This window comes from Peromyscus eremicus, chromosome 1, assembly GCF_949786415.1.
Source record: "Peromyscus eremicus chromosome 1, PerEre_H2_v1, whole genome shotgun sequence".
In the NCBI taxonomy this organism is placed as follows: Eukaryota; Metazoa; Chordata; class Mammalia; order Rodentia; family Cricetidae; genus Peromyscus; species Peromyscus eremicus.
In genome coordinates, this window is record NC_081416.1 from 58,201,239 (window position 1) to 58,217,598 (window position 16,360).

General features: G+C 54.6%; 1 protein-coding gene across 1 annotated transcript; it reads right to left on the reverse strand.

Annotated features, from left to right (window-relative positions):
* Window positions 1-15,291, reverse strand: Shank2 (SH3 and multiple ankyrin repeat domains 2). The gene is made up of 2 exons (XM_059264044.1): window positions 12,881-15,291; window positions 1-3,811 (listed from the first exon to the last, which is right to left on the reverse strand). Exons 1-2 carry the CDS (start codon window positions 15,244-15,246, stop codon window positions 3,241-3,243), a joined length of 2,937 nt encoding a protein of 978 aa, XP_059120027.1. The 5' UTR covers window positions 15,247-15,291; the 3' UTR covers window positions 1-3,240.
* Between the last annotated feature and the right edge of the window lie 1,069 nt (window positions 15,292-16,360).

Below are 16,360 nucleotides of genomic sequence, written 5' to 3' on the forward strand. Positions count from 1 at the left end.
CTCTCTCCCTCTTGCTCTTGCTCTCTCTAAATAAATAAAGTCTAAAAAGAAAAAGAGCACAAAATTAACAGCAACAAAGATAATATGACATGTGCTGTTACACACAAACTATAGTGTGAAACATGGATTTAAAACCCAAAATTGCTAATGGGAGAAAAAAATCGTTATTTGTGGCCCCCCCACCCACACACACACACACACAAAGTCATTGCCCGGTCAGCTGGGTAATGTTCGCTTGTTCAATAACTCAGGAAAAAAACTCACCATTTTATTAACTAAAGTATCACAAATATTTCTTATGTAAAGTTTCAGCACGTCAGCAGTCACATTGAGTTCTTTTTAATTGTATGAATTAAATCTAAAATGCGCATGGACACCCCAGAGTAGGGATCCTGGCGGGTATACACAATTTACAGCTTGAGAGATTTTGGTTTTGTATACACAATATTACAGAAACTAGGCATGTAAATTTATGCAGTTATTTAAATTACAGTATATAACAAAAGTTGATCTTAAAACCTGGAATAGTGGTAACATGGTCCTTATGAGCAGTTTAACATCTGATTCACCACTGAAGAGGGTCCTGGAGTAGGGCCTGGTTCTGACATGTTCCAAGTGGGGAGAACAATGGGCGGCGATTTCAATGAGGGACTATTGCTTTCTTAGCAACGTTAACTGTCAGAGCTAGAGACCCAATCATCTAGGCAAATGTGTGTGTTGGGGTGGTTGGGGGTGGGTTCTGTGGCCAGACACTGCAAAGCAAAGCTGGCCTATCAGCTCCCAAGGCTGGCAGTCAGCTTGCTTCTGTTTGGTGGCATTTGGCTTGAAGTCTAAGGAAGGCAGTCGCGGCCTGTCACCCGCTGCCTAAGTTCAGCGGGCCCCAAGCCATCAGGTCTCCTGCCTGGCATCTGCCTGGCACTGAGCACAGAGGTAATGCCAACCGGAGGCAAAGGAAAGGAGCCCAGTGACATGGCACACTGAGGGGACTTCGAAGAACCACCCAATGGAAGACAAATTAATCGCGGGGCCACATTTTCACACTCTCTGAATTCTTTGCGGGCTACCCGCTGTGTCTGGATTCGTAGTGTTTCTGGAACATTGCTAATTCACTCAGCTTGCTGTGAGAAAATGACAGAACCCAGAGCAAGGTGCTCAGCAGTCACCTGGTACCAGCTGATTGGATGGTTTACAAGTTGGGGTTGACCTGCAAAGGGTTTTGGGAACAGATTAAGATTTGAAGCCTTGGTCTCCATATCAAGGGGTGTCGTGTGGGCATGCTTGAGGGTGTGTGTGTGTGTGTGTGTGTGTGTGTGTGTGTGTGTGTACATGCATGAGCATGTGTGGGCATTGTTTTTGGAGAAACTGACAAGTTGTGGATTCTAATCCTTTTTGAAGAAATAATTGGCCTTCAGTGATGAAGCTGTGGCAAGTCTGGAAAAAACGACCCAATGCTGCAGGTTCCAATGTGTCCAGGGAAAGATGATGTTTAAAAGGTTGCTTGTGTAATTGTCCCAACGAAATGGTGTCGTTAAACCATTTAGCTTTCCAGCACTAGGTGGCACAGAGGCTGCCCAGTAGACCAGCCACTTTTTTTTTCTTAAAATATTGTGCTTATGAACTATCTGTACACATATTTAAACTTGCAGTAAAGAAAGAGATTTTTTTTTTAAAAATTGCTAAATTTTTATGTGTTCATTCTAGAGCTGTTCCAGGCCTCGTCAGACATGTGGTTGTGAGCATAAGTGAAGGAAAAAAAAAAAAAAGAAAGAAAAGAAATTATGTTTTATAATTAGAGATGGGCTGGGCTAGTTCTGAAATAATAAAACTGTAACCTGACATTCACATCTCCTCTGAGTGTGGGGGAGGGGCATTCGGGAGCCTAGCTGGCTGCATGGTGGCTGTGTGCAGTCGGTGACCTCCCTGGTACATTAGAGGTATTGTTTTGGGATGGAGAGATCTGGGGGCAGGAAGGGCAGGCTCAGGCAGCTGGGCCTGAGATGAGGCTTGGTCCAGGACGCTCCCTGCCTTCCTTTCCACACACACCTACACTCTGCCACAGCCTGTGCCCCACTTTCTGTCCACCAGGTCCTGACCACGGGCTTCTCTGAGACCCAGACTTACAGTTAAGACAAGCTGGTGGGATCCCCGCTAACTGAGAGAAGGGAGAAAGGCCCCTGAGTTCCACCTTTCTTGGCCTCTGAGAGCCAAAGGGTTGCCTCAGCAGGATGCTCGCCCACTGGCGTGGATGGAAGGCAGGGAGCACCCCATCCTCTCCCAGGGAGGACATCAGCTTCCCCGGGCAGCCGTGCTTACCACGAGCCTCAGGTCTCCTTGTCCTTGTCATAGCAGTTGCTCATCTGTTCTGACCTCCGTGGAGCTCAGCAGACATCCAATTAAAGGAAATTCAAGAGCCCCTGCCTCTCCCTCCTGGGTAGATGCTGCTCCAGGCAGACACCCGCTCTTGTCCTAGAGGAGGTCGTGGGCTTGGACAGCCACACACTGGTTGGCTCTGTGGCCAGGCCTCCCTCCCTCCTCCTCAGGATCGTGACTTTGTGCTTTGACTAACTCCGTGTGACTTCGGTTTGGCCACCCTGGAATTGCTAATCGGTTTGCAGAAATAAAGAAAGCAAGTTAGGCAAGCTGGGCACGATCCTGTCCACACGGCCACCACTGCCAAGGACCTTGGGGCCAAAGAAACTCAGATGCACGTCACAGGAGTCGGACAAAGAGGCGGATGGGATGGCATTTCTCTACCGTCTGGCTCAGGCAGGGCTCCACCTGGAGCTGCTCACTGAGAGCTGAGCACAGGGGAGGACAAGAGCCAGTGAGCCCACCCAGAGGCCACAAGCCTGAAGAAAGGCTGTGTTCTGGGGCTGGAGGGTGAGAGCTGCCAGAAGGCAGAGGAGAGAGGCCTCAGGAGGTATCTGGAGTACACTGGTACCTGCCACAGGAGGAGAGGGTCCCACATGCCATCAACGGGAGCCTCTGGGACCATGACAGAAAACCCCCTTACCGTCCCTTTGGACAGAAGCCGCCCAAGAAATCTGCATGGAGAGCTGGGTTTTGAGGCCCTGGTTTGGCCACACCAAGGACACCCACAGCACTTCTTTGGGTACCCAGAGACAAACCCATGGACCGAGAGTGGTGCTCTCTCGGCCTCTGCTTGGCCACCACACATTTCAACATAAGCCCATCTCTACTTATAACGAAGGAGTCTGTGAAGGCCCAGGTCAGCCACTCTTATCTGTCCAGCAGCTGTTTCAAAGCCCTTTCTATGTTCATCCTATGCCCAACCCGAGTCACCCCCAGATCTATCAAGTCTTCCTTCTGGAGGTTCGGCAAGTGGCTGCCGTCAATCTCATTGTCCATGAAGGTCTCCTTGTGTTCACCCAAGTTCAGACTTTCCAGCCAGTCTGCCACGTCTGGTTTCGTCCACAGGTGGACAGGCTTAGTTGTAAAAGGCTTATTTGAGATTGGCTGTTGCAGTATTGAAGGAGATGGTGACCTGCTGCGTCCTGCTGGGTTCAAGCCAAAGAGGTCCCCTGCAGGGGACTGGCTTGGAAGGCTAAAGACATCTGAGAGTGTGGGGGAAGGAGAGGCTGCTGCAGCAGACGGAGGGGTGGGCAGAATCTCTTTGTTCAACTCTGTTGGCGAGACCACAGGGCTCGGGGCGCGCCTTGGTCCTGAGGTCCTGCTCTCATAGTCGGGGGGCCGGCTCTGCAGGGTGATGGGCTGGGAGGTGCCCGGGCGGACAGTGAAGGTGACCGTCGTGCTCCGTGTTCCTGAGACTGTGCTCATGACCTCCGGGCTTCTGAAACAGCAACGACAGAGAAGAACATCACTTCCAGGTCACTGAGGATTGTGGGATGGGAGTGGGGGGGGCACCCACACCACAGCAGAGGGTCTGCGCTGGCAGTGATACAGACTGCCATGCCAGTCAGAAAAGGGTAGGTAGAGCAGGGGGCACCGCAGCACAGCAAGCTAGCCACTCACCTGGGCCAGGCTGGGAGGAACCTGGAGGGACCCCCTGTGTAGGCCAGAATGAGCCTGGGCCCTCTCCAGCAACATACACCTTCCAGAGGACTCAGCAGCCTGCCAGGGCTCTGCTTATGGGTTAAAGTCCTCGGGTTCTGGACAAGTGCAGGCCTTACGTTGCTTCAGAAGTGCCACACAGGCATGTGAGGTTGGGAGGAATTCTCCTTGGGTGCTCAGGGTACAGAGCATCCAGGGTGCTAGTGTGTCCTGTGCTAAGTTCTGCAGGGGGCCTGCCTGCCAGGGAATGCTACCGACTACTGTTTTCTTGTAGGCCTCAGGGTATACCGATGCACTCCCTCCATGCAGAGACTCACTGTCCCTATTACCATAGGAGACAGAAGCCCCTTCTCCCAGTGGTGGCCACCGGTGTCCTTCCTGCCACATCTGGGTAGGTCAAGTCCTCAGCACAGGGAGGGGCAGGTTCAACTCTCCCAGAGCCTACCTCCTCAGGCCCAATGTAGGTGGATGACTCCCATTGGGAGGAGGTCCTACTGGGTGCCAAGGAAGTCCCTGTCCTCTCTTACCTATCTGGAGGTGGTCGTTTTATGAAATGTGTTCCCCTACCTATGTTGGACAGGCCCCTGAAGACTTTCTAGCCACACACCTAGAAAGGTGAAGCCTCCCTCAAGACCTGCTTCTTGCTCCGCTGTCTCCAAACCGCAGCCTTGTGACTACAGACACCACCGAAGTGAAAACAGGTGTGTCTCTTGACCTGGGCTCGCTCATGTGAATGTGGACACAGCACACCCCTCTCATTTCTGGAAAGGTCCATCCTGCCACAGGCACAACCTGGACTGACATGGCTCAGAGTTTAGCCTACATGCCTTCCTGTCCTGTGGAAACTGGTAGGAACTGAGGGCTCCTGAGCCCACCTCGTAACTGCCAGGGTGGAGCTTCTGGGGTGTGGTGTCATGGTGTCTGTCTTGAGTTAAACTCCTTCTAGTGTTGGTACACCGAACTTTGGGGACCTCTTGCTGAGGCCCCCTGCAGGGCTCTGAGATGCTAACAGACTAGGACCTCTTCAGAGCCCAAGTTGAGGGGCGAGAGCTCGAGGCACCATCCCGTGGTCCCTGGACTGCACTCTGCTTGTCCCTTTCCCTTGGGTGCTGTTGGTTTTCTTTGCCTGCCATGTGTCTAGTGAGGCCGTTAGCTGGTCTCCCAGGCCCCTCTCTGTCCTGGGGAATACCCCTACTAGGATTAGTAGTGACTACTTCAAATATGGGACATCACAGGGGAAGAAAGGAGCGTGGGTTCTGTGGGCCAGGCCTCTGCTGTGGATGTGTGGACTGCTGCTCTGGAGCCCCAGACCTGCAGCGGTGGCTACAGGGAACTGTGGGTACATGTGGGGCAGGCCCCAGAGTTCTCCCCGCAACAAAGTTGCCTGGTTACGGGTTCTACCTGTATGCAGGTCATCTCAGCAGGCCTGAGGCAGCCCACGGAGTGAAGGCCCTGAAGCCCATCTGGGCCTTGTAGCTTTCAGGCAACCCTGAGGATTCAGCTTTAGGTGGGCCAGGGACGTGGTAAGGGGCTGTGGAGCCTGTCATGTCCCCTCTGATTTTCAGGTTGTAGGGTGTTCCACTCTGGCTCCAGCCTGAACAAGCATTGCAGTGGCCCAGGTCTCTTTGCAATGCATGTGGGCGGGGTGGGGGTGGGTGGGGGGGTGGAGCTCGTTTCCAGCATGTAGCACTTCCCTATACAGAAGTGGGGCTCCCTCAGGCAAGGACCTTAGGAAGGAGCGGAGAGGCAGGAGGGATCCCACAAGAGCTCCCAAAAACCAGTGAGGCAGGGAGGAGTTGGGATGGCCATGTGTAGTTCTGTGCCCATCACTGGCCTGCCCCTTAGTTTGGGGCCATGTGGTTGGCATGTCAGTGCCCCAAGGGCCAGCAGATGCCCAGGCACTGCTCAGCAGTATTCTCTAACCCCATATCCTGGGCTGCATGGGCTCTGGTGAGGACGGACTCAGCAGCAGCTGCTGCTGGGAAACGGGTAGGAGCAGGGACAGCGGCACACAGGGAACACGCAGCAGGCTGCACTTACTTCTGCTCAGCATGACCCTCTTCTGCACACAGCACCATGGGAGCAAAGGGAAACGACACAGGGCGTGGTTGAGACGACACTGCAGAACTGACTGGAAAGCAAGGAGAGGCAGCAGCCTCCTCACGGGTGAAAACAAGGTGGGCCGGGCCCTGGCTGAATGCCCCGCCTCAGACGCCTCCTGGCAGGCAGCCCAGTGGCTCAGACCTAGCACTCACGTGAGCAAGGGAACCCATGCCTTCTCTGGCATGAGGTGCCACGAGACACTCAAAGAGAAGAGACCCTCTGACAAGCGGCTCACAGCTATTTCCCTAACTCGACTTTGGACTTGGAAAGAACGAGTCAATGTTCCCAGTGGACCAGGCCACCCTGCCCAGGCTAGGGCTTTGCATCAAGTTTATGCCACAATATGGCAGCCAGCCCAGCAGCTAACGGCAGGGAAATAGTCCTGACTACCTGCTTTGGGGCCTGCAGGTGCCCCACCCAGCACAGCAGTTGCGGAGTCGAGTTGGATTAGCAGTGATGGCTAGCCTGCCGGCCTGCTCTGAGCCTTCTGGGTAGCCTGCCTCCTTCCTGGTGAATCACTGTCATGACTCACTGGATCCTCCCGCGTGCGCAGATCATTATGTTGCTAGGCAACGGCTGGGCTGCTGGGCGGCATACACAGAAGTCTGTTACCCTGATTTAGAACAGATACACACTCACAAACACCCGCCTCTGGGAGGATCATCTCTCGCCTGCTTTTTAAATCAAATTCATTTAAAAATGTGAGAATTAAAAAAACACAAAACAAAACCAGCCCAAGAGCAAATCCAGCTGCTGGCAGACACACTTCACCTGTCTTCCCTGGCGGGGGACTGATGAGCTGGGGAGGCAAGCGGGTAACAGATTGGACACTGGGGTTACCGATTCAGTTTGGATCTGAGCAGAAGCCTGGGCCAGAGGCCCCTCGTGGGCCAGCACTGGTGTCAGGGTTCAGAAACCTCTGGGCATGGACCCTCAGCCTCAGGCTCGCCTCTGTATGAGGCACTTACTTCTAAACCACGTGTCTCCTCTCCTTCCTTTCCTCCATCCTCTCTCCCCCTTTTTTTGGTGACTTGAGACAGAGTTGCACTGTCAACCCAGGTTGGTTTAGAACTTGTAGCAACCCCCCTGCCACAGCCTCCCTAGTACTGGTATTACAGGTGTATAGAACCATGTCAGGCACCCGACAGCTTTCTTACGAAGCTGCTCTGCAAATGGGTTACGGGGCTTGCACTGTAGGAGCGTCTCCCTGAGACTGTTCTAGTATTTGGTCAAGTCTCAGAAGCCGGGACCCCTCAGCACGTCTGATCCTGGGTCCCTGCAGTCCCCATGGGCTCAGAGGACTGGGAGGGCTCTGTTCTCTCCAGGTCTCAGGGTGTGGCCCTGCAGAAGGAATGGCTGTGGGACACTGCTTGCTTTCCTGCTGAGGAGGCTGCCTCAGGCTCAGCATCGCTGTCAGGGTTCCCACTTTGCTCACTAGTCACTAGGTCAGGAGGGTGCCTGCTTCCAGGAGGAACTATCCACCTGTGACAGGCTCTTGTCAAACGAGGGATGAGATCAAGAGAGAACATCTGAGGGGGTTGGAGAGACGGCTCAGCGGTTTAGAGCCCTGGCTGCTCTTGTAGAGGACCCCGATTCAATTACCAGCCTTCCCGTCCTCCCATGATTCAACCATTTGTAATTCCAGTTCCAGATGGTCCAATGCCCTCTTCTGGACTCCACTGCATGTACATGGTGCACAGACACAAGCAGGCAAAACATCCATTACAATACAAATAGAGAAATACAAGCTTTCTAAAAAGGAGACCTGCTGCTTAATGGTCAAAGGAAGGATTCTGTCCGAGTAGTCACCTCAACCCGTGGGCTGTGGCAGAAAGTGCTAGGCAGTCCCCAGCAGAGCTCACCTCACTACTGAGCGCCGCCCCTTGGCAGCACCATCACCTTCCAGTTTTGGTTGGTGACTGAAGCTGCCCTGACAGTGCAAAGAGCCATGGAACAGAAGCCTGTGCTCTGGGACCAGCTGGGCACAGTGGTTTAATGATCCATATTGATTGAAAGGTTGGATCATCCGGGCGAGCCAGCTGAGAGCCAGGGACATTGGCCAGGGGTAGTAGATGCTGCAGTCTGGGGACCTGGGAGGACAGCAGGGGTTGAGCGAAGCCCCATAAGCACCTGGAACACTGCCTGCCCAGGGGTCTTGGTGACCTGGACTTCCTTAGTGCCACTGTTTTCCTCCCAAGCCCCTATGTGCCTCAGCAAGGCCAACGGGCTGGCAGTGAACTGTGCCCCACATCCTCAGAAGGAGCCACGGGGATTCCCTCAAGCACTCGCTACGCCATGCTCTAGGGAGAATGAACACAAGCTGAGTTTGTCCATGAATGCTGGAAGAGCATTCATTTCTAAGTGATGCCTGGGGTCTGTTGGTTAGCTCAGCAGAGCCAAGAGAGGACGCTCCTGTTTCCCAGGTCACAGCCAGCTTGACCTGGGTCAGTGCTTATAGGCAGGCAGCCGAGTCTAGTTCTTCAGCATCTCCAAGGCACTTCTCCTCCTCAGCATGGACCTCCAAAGCATCCTCTTCACTTCACATACAGCCTTAGGAATGTCAAGGAAACTGGAGTCCGATCCCGGTAAGCCACGGTAAGTCTGTGCATAGTTTCTACCCCTTGATCCGATTCCATGTCCCCACAGCCTATTCCCTCCTTTCCTCGTGGCCTGGCTCTGACTCGCCTGCATGGAGAGTCCCTTCCGACTCAGCTTCACACTCTCCACTCGCTGTGTTTAGGATGCTGTGCTTCCAGTTTCTGTATAGCGGGCTCCTTTGTGTATATCAGGTCACCAAAATTCACTTCCTCAGAGTGCCAGCTCCTTCTGCACGGGGCCACTCTAACCTGACGAAGTCCTTTCCCTCTGTGCCACTTGTCACATGCCATCCTGTCTTGTTTAGTATTCGCCATTTCTCACCTCAAGAACTGGCACTCCCCCAGGGAACAGTGGCCATGCTTTGTCAATGGCACATGCTTCTCTCAAGTGACAAAATCTGAGCACCACATGGTGCCGGGTACCGGGGGCCATCCACAGACGCTGGCTGGGTGAATGATGATGACCACGTGTGGCAGTTGTGGAGGGCCACAGTGTCCTCTGTGGTGATGTCCTCTTGTCTCTTTCTTGAGCTGGGCACTGGGCTACAGACAGTGGTATCGGCTTAGTGAACTCTCTACCATGGCTGGGCACTGGTCCTACACAGCTTTAACCAGGACAACTAAGAGTTCTGCGTAGATCCACAAAGCAGCCAGAATGTCACTCAGGCCTGCAACCTCCACTGTGGGCCAGATGCATCAGCAGATGACAGGAAGCCTCTGAAAGTCAAAAGCCCTGTCCAGTTGAAGGACATTCCAGGGTCACCCATGAAGCCTTTGCATCTGTCCCACAGGGGCTGAGGCAAACACACCAACACAGCCATATCCTCTGCATTCTGGGCTCTTGGGGCAGGGGGTGGGGGAGAGCTGCCGAGCAGTGGGCTCCATACTGGGGGCCCAGCCAGTGGAGGGAAGCCTGTGGGCACTGGGGAGAGACAGCCATTTCAGATGCAGTCCCCGCCCATCAGCTTCCTGCCTTCATTTTGGTCTGAATCTAACAATGAGTTTGCTTCAGCATCAGGCCTGTGGCCGGAACTGCTCACGGCTTTGCTCCATGGTTTTTTCAGGTCACGTCCAGGAGGTGTCTCTGATAAAGAAAACCTCCCCGACTGGAATTCTCTTTCAATGTATTTGTAATTAAAATGTGTCTAAATCCACACTGTCCTGATTTGGGGGTCAGTCTAAAAACCCTGACTATACCAAAGTTAGACCCCTTACACCCAAGGAAGCAAGTGCCAGGCCATCCAAGGCTCGCTCCTCCCTGAACCCTGTCCTGGTGCCGGCAAAGGACGAGTTCCTCAGAGCTGACAAGAGGCTCCAGCTGCGAAAGGAGCATCATTTCAAAGGCTAAACAAATTCAGCAAAGCTCTTGTCTGCATGGTGGAACCACTGAGGAACACTCTGAGAGCTGGCCCTTCTTTAGTGAGCAAAGCCGCCACAGAGGAAACAGGGTCTCTCTGCCTCAGCGTGTGTCACCTCAGAAAGCATGGCCACTTTTCAGTTTCCCTCGAAACACCCATTTTTTTCCTTTTCCTCGGTAATGATTCCCTCCATGGATTTTGAACCTCATTTTGCTCAGGATCATTCAGAACTCTCAAATTTTTTTTTTCATTTTTGAGACAAGTTTTCTTTGTGTAGCCCTGGCTGTCCTGGAACTCACTCTGTAGACCAGGCTGACTTCAAACTCACAAAGATCCGCCTGCCTCTGCCTCCCAAGTGTGCCACCACCACCCAGCTCAGAACTCTCATCTTTTAGAAGCATTTACAAGTGGTGGCAAGATGCCTGTGCGGAGTGAATCACCAGTTGTTACCCTGGGCCCGACAGTGAAGGCAACAGGGAGGCGTTTGAGCAATGTGAGCAGGTGGCCAACGCACCCAAGACAAGAGGCTGAGCTTGGACACCTCTAATTGCCATATGGGATGCATTAATGGTTCTGCAAAATGCCTGTGGTCTTCTGTGTCTTGCTATTGCAGCTGGCACCCCAGGGTCCTGTGCCTGCACCCAACCTGGCACAGTCCTTAGATTTGAAAAGGAGTGTGTTTCCTCTACCGCTTGAGGTCAGCAACTGCCATCTCTACCCTCAGCAGCAGCGGAGTTCCAGGTCCAATGTCTGCTCCTGCCTTTTCGGGAGCTTAGTCTAGTCTTTATAGGTGGTTTTCAGTGGTGGGCCCTGTCTTTGGAGCCAATCCCCAGTCTCAGCTTAGGAGCAGAACCTTCCCACAGAGTCCCCCCCCGACTCTGTGCTTTGTGGCTCTGATTGCCAGTTTCTGCCTCTCTGCTGGTTGATGGCCCGGCTGCTGGGACCCATGTGACAGAATGCCTGGTGTCTGAAGGTGCTGGGTAGGTGTTGGTTAAAGTCTTTGCTGCAAGTGACTTCGGTCATGAACAAACTGTCTGGGTGGTGGCAGTTCTGCCCACTGGGATTGTGCTGGTGCTGGTCTCTCTGAGCCCACTTCCACCCCTGGCAACCAGGAGCCCCAGTTCCCAGTGGAGGGCAAGTCTCCCTCTACTAGGAACCACTGGAGGTTGTCTAAGCAGAAAAAGAAAGGACAGGGGGTCATCTACCACCATTTAGAAGGCCCTCCGTGAATGAGGCCAGTAGACATGCTCAGGGATCCTGACGTGGAAGGCTACCCCCTGTCCTCTGAGCTCTGCAGTCCTGGACTCATTCCCTCTCAGTTTATCTTCTGCTGAAGATGGCCATTAACAGGGAGACAGGAGAGACTGCAAGTCTGTCCCGAGTCCTGGCCTCTGCTCCCGGTCACCATGCACATGGATGGCTATCTGCTTAGCCTCTCTGAAGAATGGGCTTAATACCCAGGACCCTGCTGCCTAGTTGTCATAAACACCAGGCTGAGGGCTTGAAAATGTTTCACAAGAGGGTATACCATTAAAGGACTGCGTTACTATGTAGGGGGAGGGTGAACCGCGCACATTTTAAGGTTGCCTAGAGACCTCAGTAGATGAGGAAAACTTGCAGCTGTGTATGTAGTTACATCCACCAGAGGTGAGGGGTTTCTGCAGATGTCCCCTAGCTAGCAGGGAGCCATGGAAGCATGCCTCTGCACACCACCTGTATCGGGTGTCCTGTTAACGGGCGGCAGCATCCGCACACTTCTTTACAATATCGACTAATCAGTATTTCTCAGAGGAGTGAAGCAGCCGTCCAAGTCATTCATTTACAACCACACTGAAAGGTAAGATGGAGAATTGTGGCTCACAGCCCAAACCTCAAGACTCAAATGCAGTGTGATGTCCCTGATTAATGGGCTTGGTTGTTTGAATCAGATGCCTGCCCAGCGGGAGAATTAAAGAAAGACTTCATTAGCCAAAAACGATGAAACCTGAGCTCAGCTGTCAGTCAGAGAAGCTGAGAAGCACACGGACGTGGAAAGACATCATGCACGTACATCACGCACAGAAACAAAAACAAGAAAGCCACGAGGGAGGGCAGGGCCTGCAAGGCTGCCGAGTACCATCCCAAAGCCACACACAGTCAAGGGGCTGTTCTAGAACCTTCTGGTTGGGCTTAGAAAGAATGAGTATTCTACTCCCATCCCAGTGAAGGTAGCTTGTTAAACCCTACACGATGCTGAACATGGCCCATTGGGCCCAACTGGCAGTGATTCCTTTGTGATGTCACCCTGGGTTGGATGATGCAGCCATGGGGCAAGGTGTTCATCCTGAGTAAATGACCCAGCTCCTTCCCAATCTTCAAACTCACTAGTGATTGAGGGAGAGGGAATGACCCACGCATGTTCAGGCACCTGACTACACCACCCACCCTCCGGCCACCTCTGTTCACCAGTTTGGGTTTGAATGAAGCTCTGCCTGACTTCGAGGTGGTCCTGGCAAAAGGCTGGAAGGAACTGAACAGAGATCTGAGCTTCCTTCGGGAAGTGACCATGGGCCTGGCCCAGTGCAATCTGGTTTCTTTATGTGTCTTTAGGAGGGTGTGTCACAGGCTGCACAGCAGCCATGGCCTTGGCTCTGCTGTAGTCCGGTGATAGGATGGTGGTAACACGGTTACAGCCTAACAGGTGTGGCAGAGGCCATGCAGGCCCTCTCTTCTCGACTGCATTGGTGGCTCCCCAGTGGTTTTGCTTGGCCAGTGCGGGACCGTACATCCCCAAGCCGACTGTGAACTTACCTTGGAGCGAGGCTGGCTGACTTGGCTCCCACCGGCAGTTCCAGCCCTTCCCCGGGCTTGACCAATTTCCCCCTGTTCATCTGCTGCAGAATGGAGTTTAGCTCGCTAATGACATTTGCCTTTGGGCCTGAGAGAATTGGGCTTTTGACCTCTGGGACATCACCCCACAACTTGGAGGTCCTTGGCTGGATGACCTTTGCCACGCTGGCCTGGGCACTGCCCGGTGGGGGTGGGGGTGCAGGTGGGGGGATCACAAAGCCATCTGTGTCCTCTTCCGGGAGCGTGTCTTGGTAAAGTGCGTTGCTTTTGTGAACAATGGGCTTCATTTTTGGCTTTGGAGGTACTGGGGGCTTGTCAACCACAAAGGCTTGCCCGTCTGCATAGACTGTACAGGTATCCATGCTCTCCCCGCCCTCTGAGGACAGTGTGGAGATGCTGGACACTGTGGAGATGGTGCTGGTTGTCTCGAGATGGTGGTCGCTGCTACTCCGGCTGTCCACCTCCTCGATCCCGGAGTCGGTGACGGCGTCAAAGCTTTCGGGGGGCGGCAGGAATGAGGAGGGCAGACAGTTTGAAATGCCAGTCGGCTTCTTACTGTCTGCAGAGTTGGCTGGCTGGCTGGAGTTCAACGAAGGGGGCTGAGGGGCGTCATTTTTCTTCTGTTTGACCAAGTCAGCAAGAGCGGGGACCGAAGCTGCACGGTCGTCGGGGATATCAAAACTATTTGCGAATTCCAGGGGGGGAGGCAATGGTTCTGTGAAAAGAAAGTCCTCATCCAAGTCCACGGACGCCAGAGGGGGAGGGGGGATGCGGAATGGCAGAATCACCGCCTCTTCCACGGAGCCCGCTGCCACAATGGTCCTGCCGGGCGCAGCGGCGGGCTCCGGGGCAGCGGAGATCTGTAAAGCACCTTCGGTTTTGGGAACGCCTTCTGGCACTGTGGAGGGTGAGTGGTCTGGCTTTATATCCACATCCTCTCTGTCCTCCTCTTCCTCCAGGGGTGGCCCTGCCGTGGGGACGTCCACCGTGTGCACCATCAGCAGGCCGGCTGACTTCTGCTGGGCTGTGTCCACGATGTTGATCAGCATGTTCTTCTTGTCATCACCCCTGCGGTCCTTGCTCAGGTCCGTCTCGTACTTGTTCTCCGTCTCTTGCCGTCGCAGGGGACCCCGGGTGTTCTGCCTGGTGACGGGAGGAAAGCTGGACTCCACGCTGGGCCGCATTTTGGTATCGATGTAGAGAGGCTTGTTGAGGTCAGCCTTGGGGGCCTCCCCCTTGTGCCCCTGCTGGGACTCCTGCATGGCTCGATCCCTGGCGGACAGCGCCAGGGCCAGCGGGGAGCTGGGGTCGAGCAGCCGCCCCGTGAGGGGGTGCACGTAATTCTCAGGGCTGGCTGGGCTGCCACTCTTGAGAGGAGCTGCTGGGCCACTCTCAGGCCCCTTGGCTTTGGATGTGGAACTCAGGGGTCCCCCGGTCTCTCCCTGAGTACCAGCCTCGCCACCACCTAGGAAGTGGTTCTCCAGCTCCCTGGGTGCTGTCCCAGGGGTAGGCGATAGCGGTTGTTCCGTTCCGTCCTCGTCACCAAACCCGCCCTCCTCAGGGAACTTGGAGGGCCGTATCCGGGGAGCCGGTGGCCCCAGACCCACATCCTCATCTCCCAGGTCTGTGGAGAGGAAGGCCGGGGAATTCCTCCTGGCTTCCAGACGCTTCTCCCGGTCACGCACAGCCCCAGCGATGGCTGCAGCAAAGGGGCTGCTGACTGTGAGGCTGTCGTCGGGCCGAAGCTGGCCCGGCTCGGTGGCCTGGGGGTCGATCTCCATGCTGCTGCCCTGGCTGCTCTTGCCGCTGCTGCTGGTGGAGGGTTCCTTGACGATGATGGTTGGGATGGGGATGGAGCATGTCTTCTCAGGGCTGTCCTCCACGTTGGACTGCTTCACCAGCATGCCCTTCCGCCTGGCTGGCTTGGCAGGGACATAGACGGCCTTGCTGGCTATCTTTCCCACCTCTGAGTATGGGTTCTCAGGCATCTGCCCCCGCTTGGTGCGGAAGGCGGCCTGTGGGGCGGGGCTGCGGCTGTAGACATCTTCAGAGTCCAGGGAGAACCGGTCCAGCTCCCTCCTGTAGAACATCCCCTTTTCCCGCATCATGGTGGCCACAGTGTCAGACCTGGTGGCTGGGGGCACCTTGGCGACGGGGTTCTGATTGAACGCAGGCTTAATTGTCCCATAGACTCTTGGAGTCGGGGACTTAGGGCAGTTGTACGTGGTGGGGGAAGGTGGAGGGGGAGATGGGGGCACAGACTGCGGCGGAGGGGGTATGTCCTCGGAAGTGTCCGGCATGGACAAGCTTCGGGTGAACTTCAGCATCGGGGGAGCCAGAAACTGCCGCTCTTCCTCTGTTATCCCTGCAAGCAGAGAACATGGTTTTAAGCCCAGCGACCTCAAAGCCCACTGGAGGCCTCAGGACTGTGTAACATACTGCGACTCCACACACTCACAAACTTTGACAGGAGACAATTGTTAGAAAGCACAGCACAGCCAGGACGCTGGGGTTAGTTACAAGCCCTCTGGGAGCCAGAAACAGAAAGAAAGGTGTTCTGTGGGGTGAACATGTGTAGGGATTTGCTTCTCTGGGGCACATTGTGGTTCCTGGGGTGAGGTAAGGGTGGTAAGGGTCCAAAACAAGGCTGTGTGCAGCCCTCAGGCCAAGCCCTGGCCACCTGAACCCAGAGATGTGGCTGCATGTGTGCATATGCAGGAGCTGGTGCAGGAGGCATCTGTGTGCCTCCTTCAGGCCTGGTGACGGCTCGTAAGGGACAGAGGCTCTCCCCTGACTCTCTGAGAGGCCATGCGAGCGGCATAAAGGTCAAGGCTGCTGTCCCGCCTGCCCAGGTGTTGGGCAGACCTGCCACCCTCCTGGAACAGCTATCTGCCCAGTGGTGGCCCATGCTTGCTAAGAGGGGGGCTACTGTTCTTGTGTGGTCTTCTCCAAGGGGGCATTGGCCAGTTTTGTCACCTGCTTCCTCTGGGCCACACGGAGGGCTCTGTGTATGTTGAACTCCTCCGCCCTCAGCAGGTGGCTGGCTCGAAAGAAAGGCCATTCTGGCATGGGCTATGCCTATGAGGGGAGGGAGCCTTGACTTCCCACCTAGTCTTGGTCCACAGCAGCTGCAGGATGCTAATCAGTGGCTCCATGCCAGCTGCCCAACTCCACAGAAGCTCTGAAGTGGGCCTGTAGGACCCTCTGGGGAGTTGTGGTTGGCTGTCACGGGTAATCAGGCCTGGCTGACTTGGCACAAAAGCAGAACCATGTTCTGAGACCTGACTGGCAAAAGTATGCGAGTGTGACCATGAATGGAGCTGTGGCTCAAGCCAACCTGAGCTTTCTCTGGGTGTCTTAGCTGGTGTGACAGCAGGCTCCAGTGCAGCCTAAAACACAGAGACAGAAGCAGCACACGCAGCGGCAGACACCAAGGATGGA

Excerpts from the sequence above, each read along its gene's own strand:
- Shank2 (XM_059264044.1), bottom strand. The coding sequence starts at position 15,246 with ATGCTGAAGTTCACCCGAAGCTTGTCCATGCCGGACACTTCCGAGGAC. Across the intron at positions 3,812-12,880 it reads TCAGCCAGCCTCGCTCCAAG|AAGCCCGGAGGTCATGAGCA; the intron begins GTAAGTTCACAG and ends TTGCTGTTTCAG.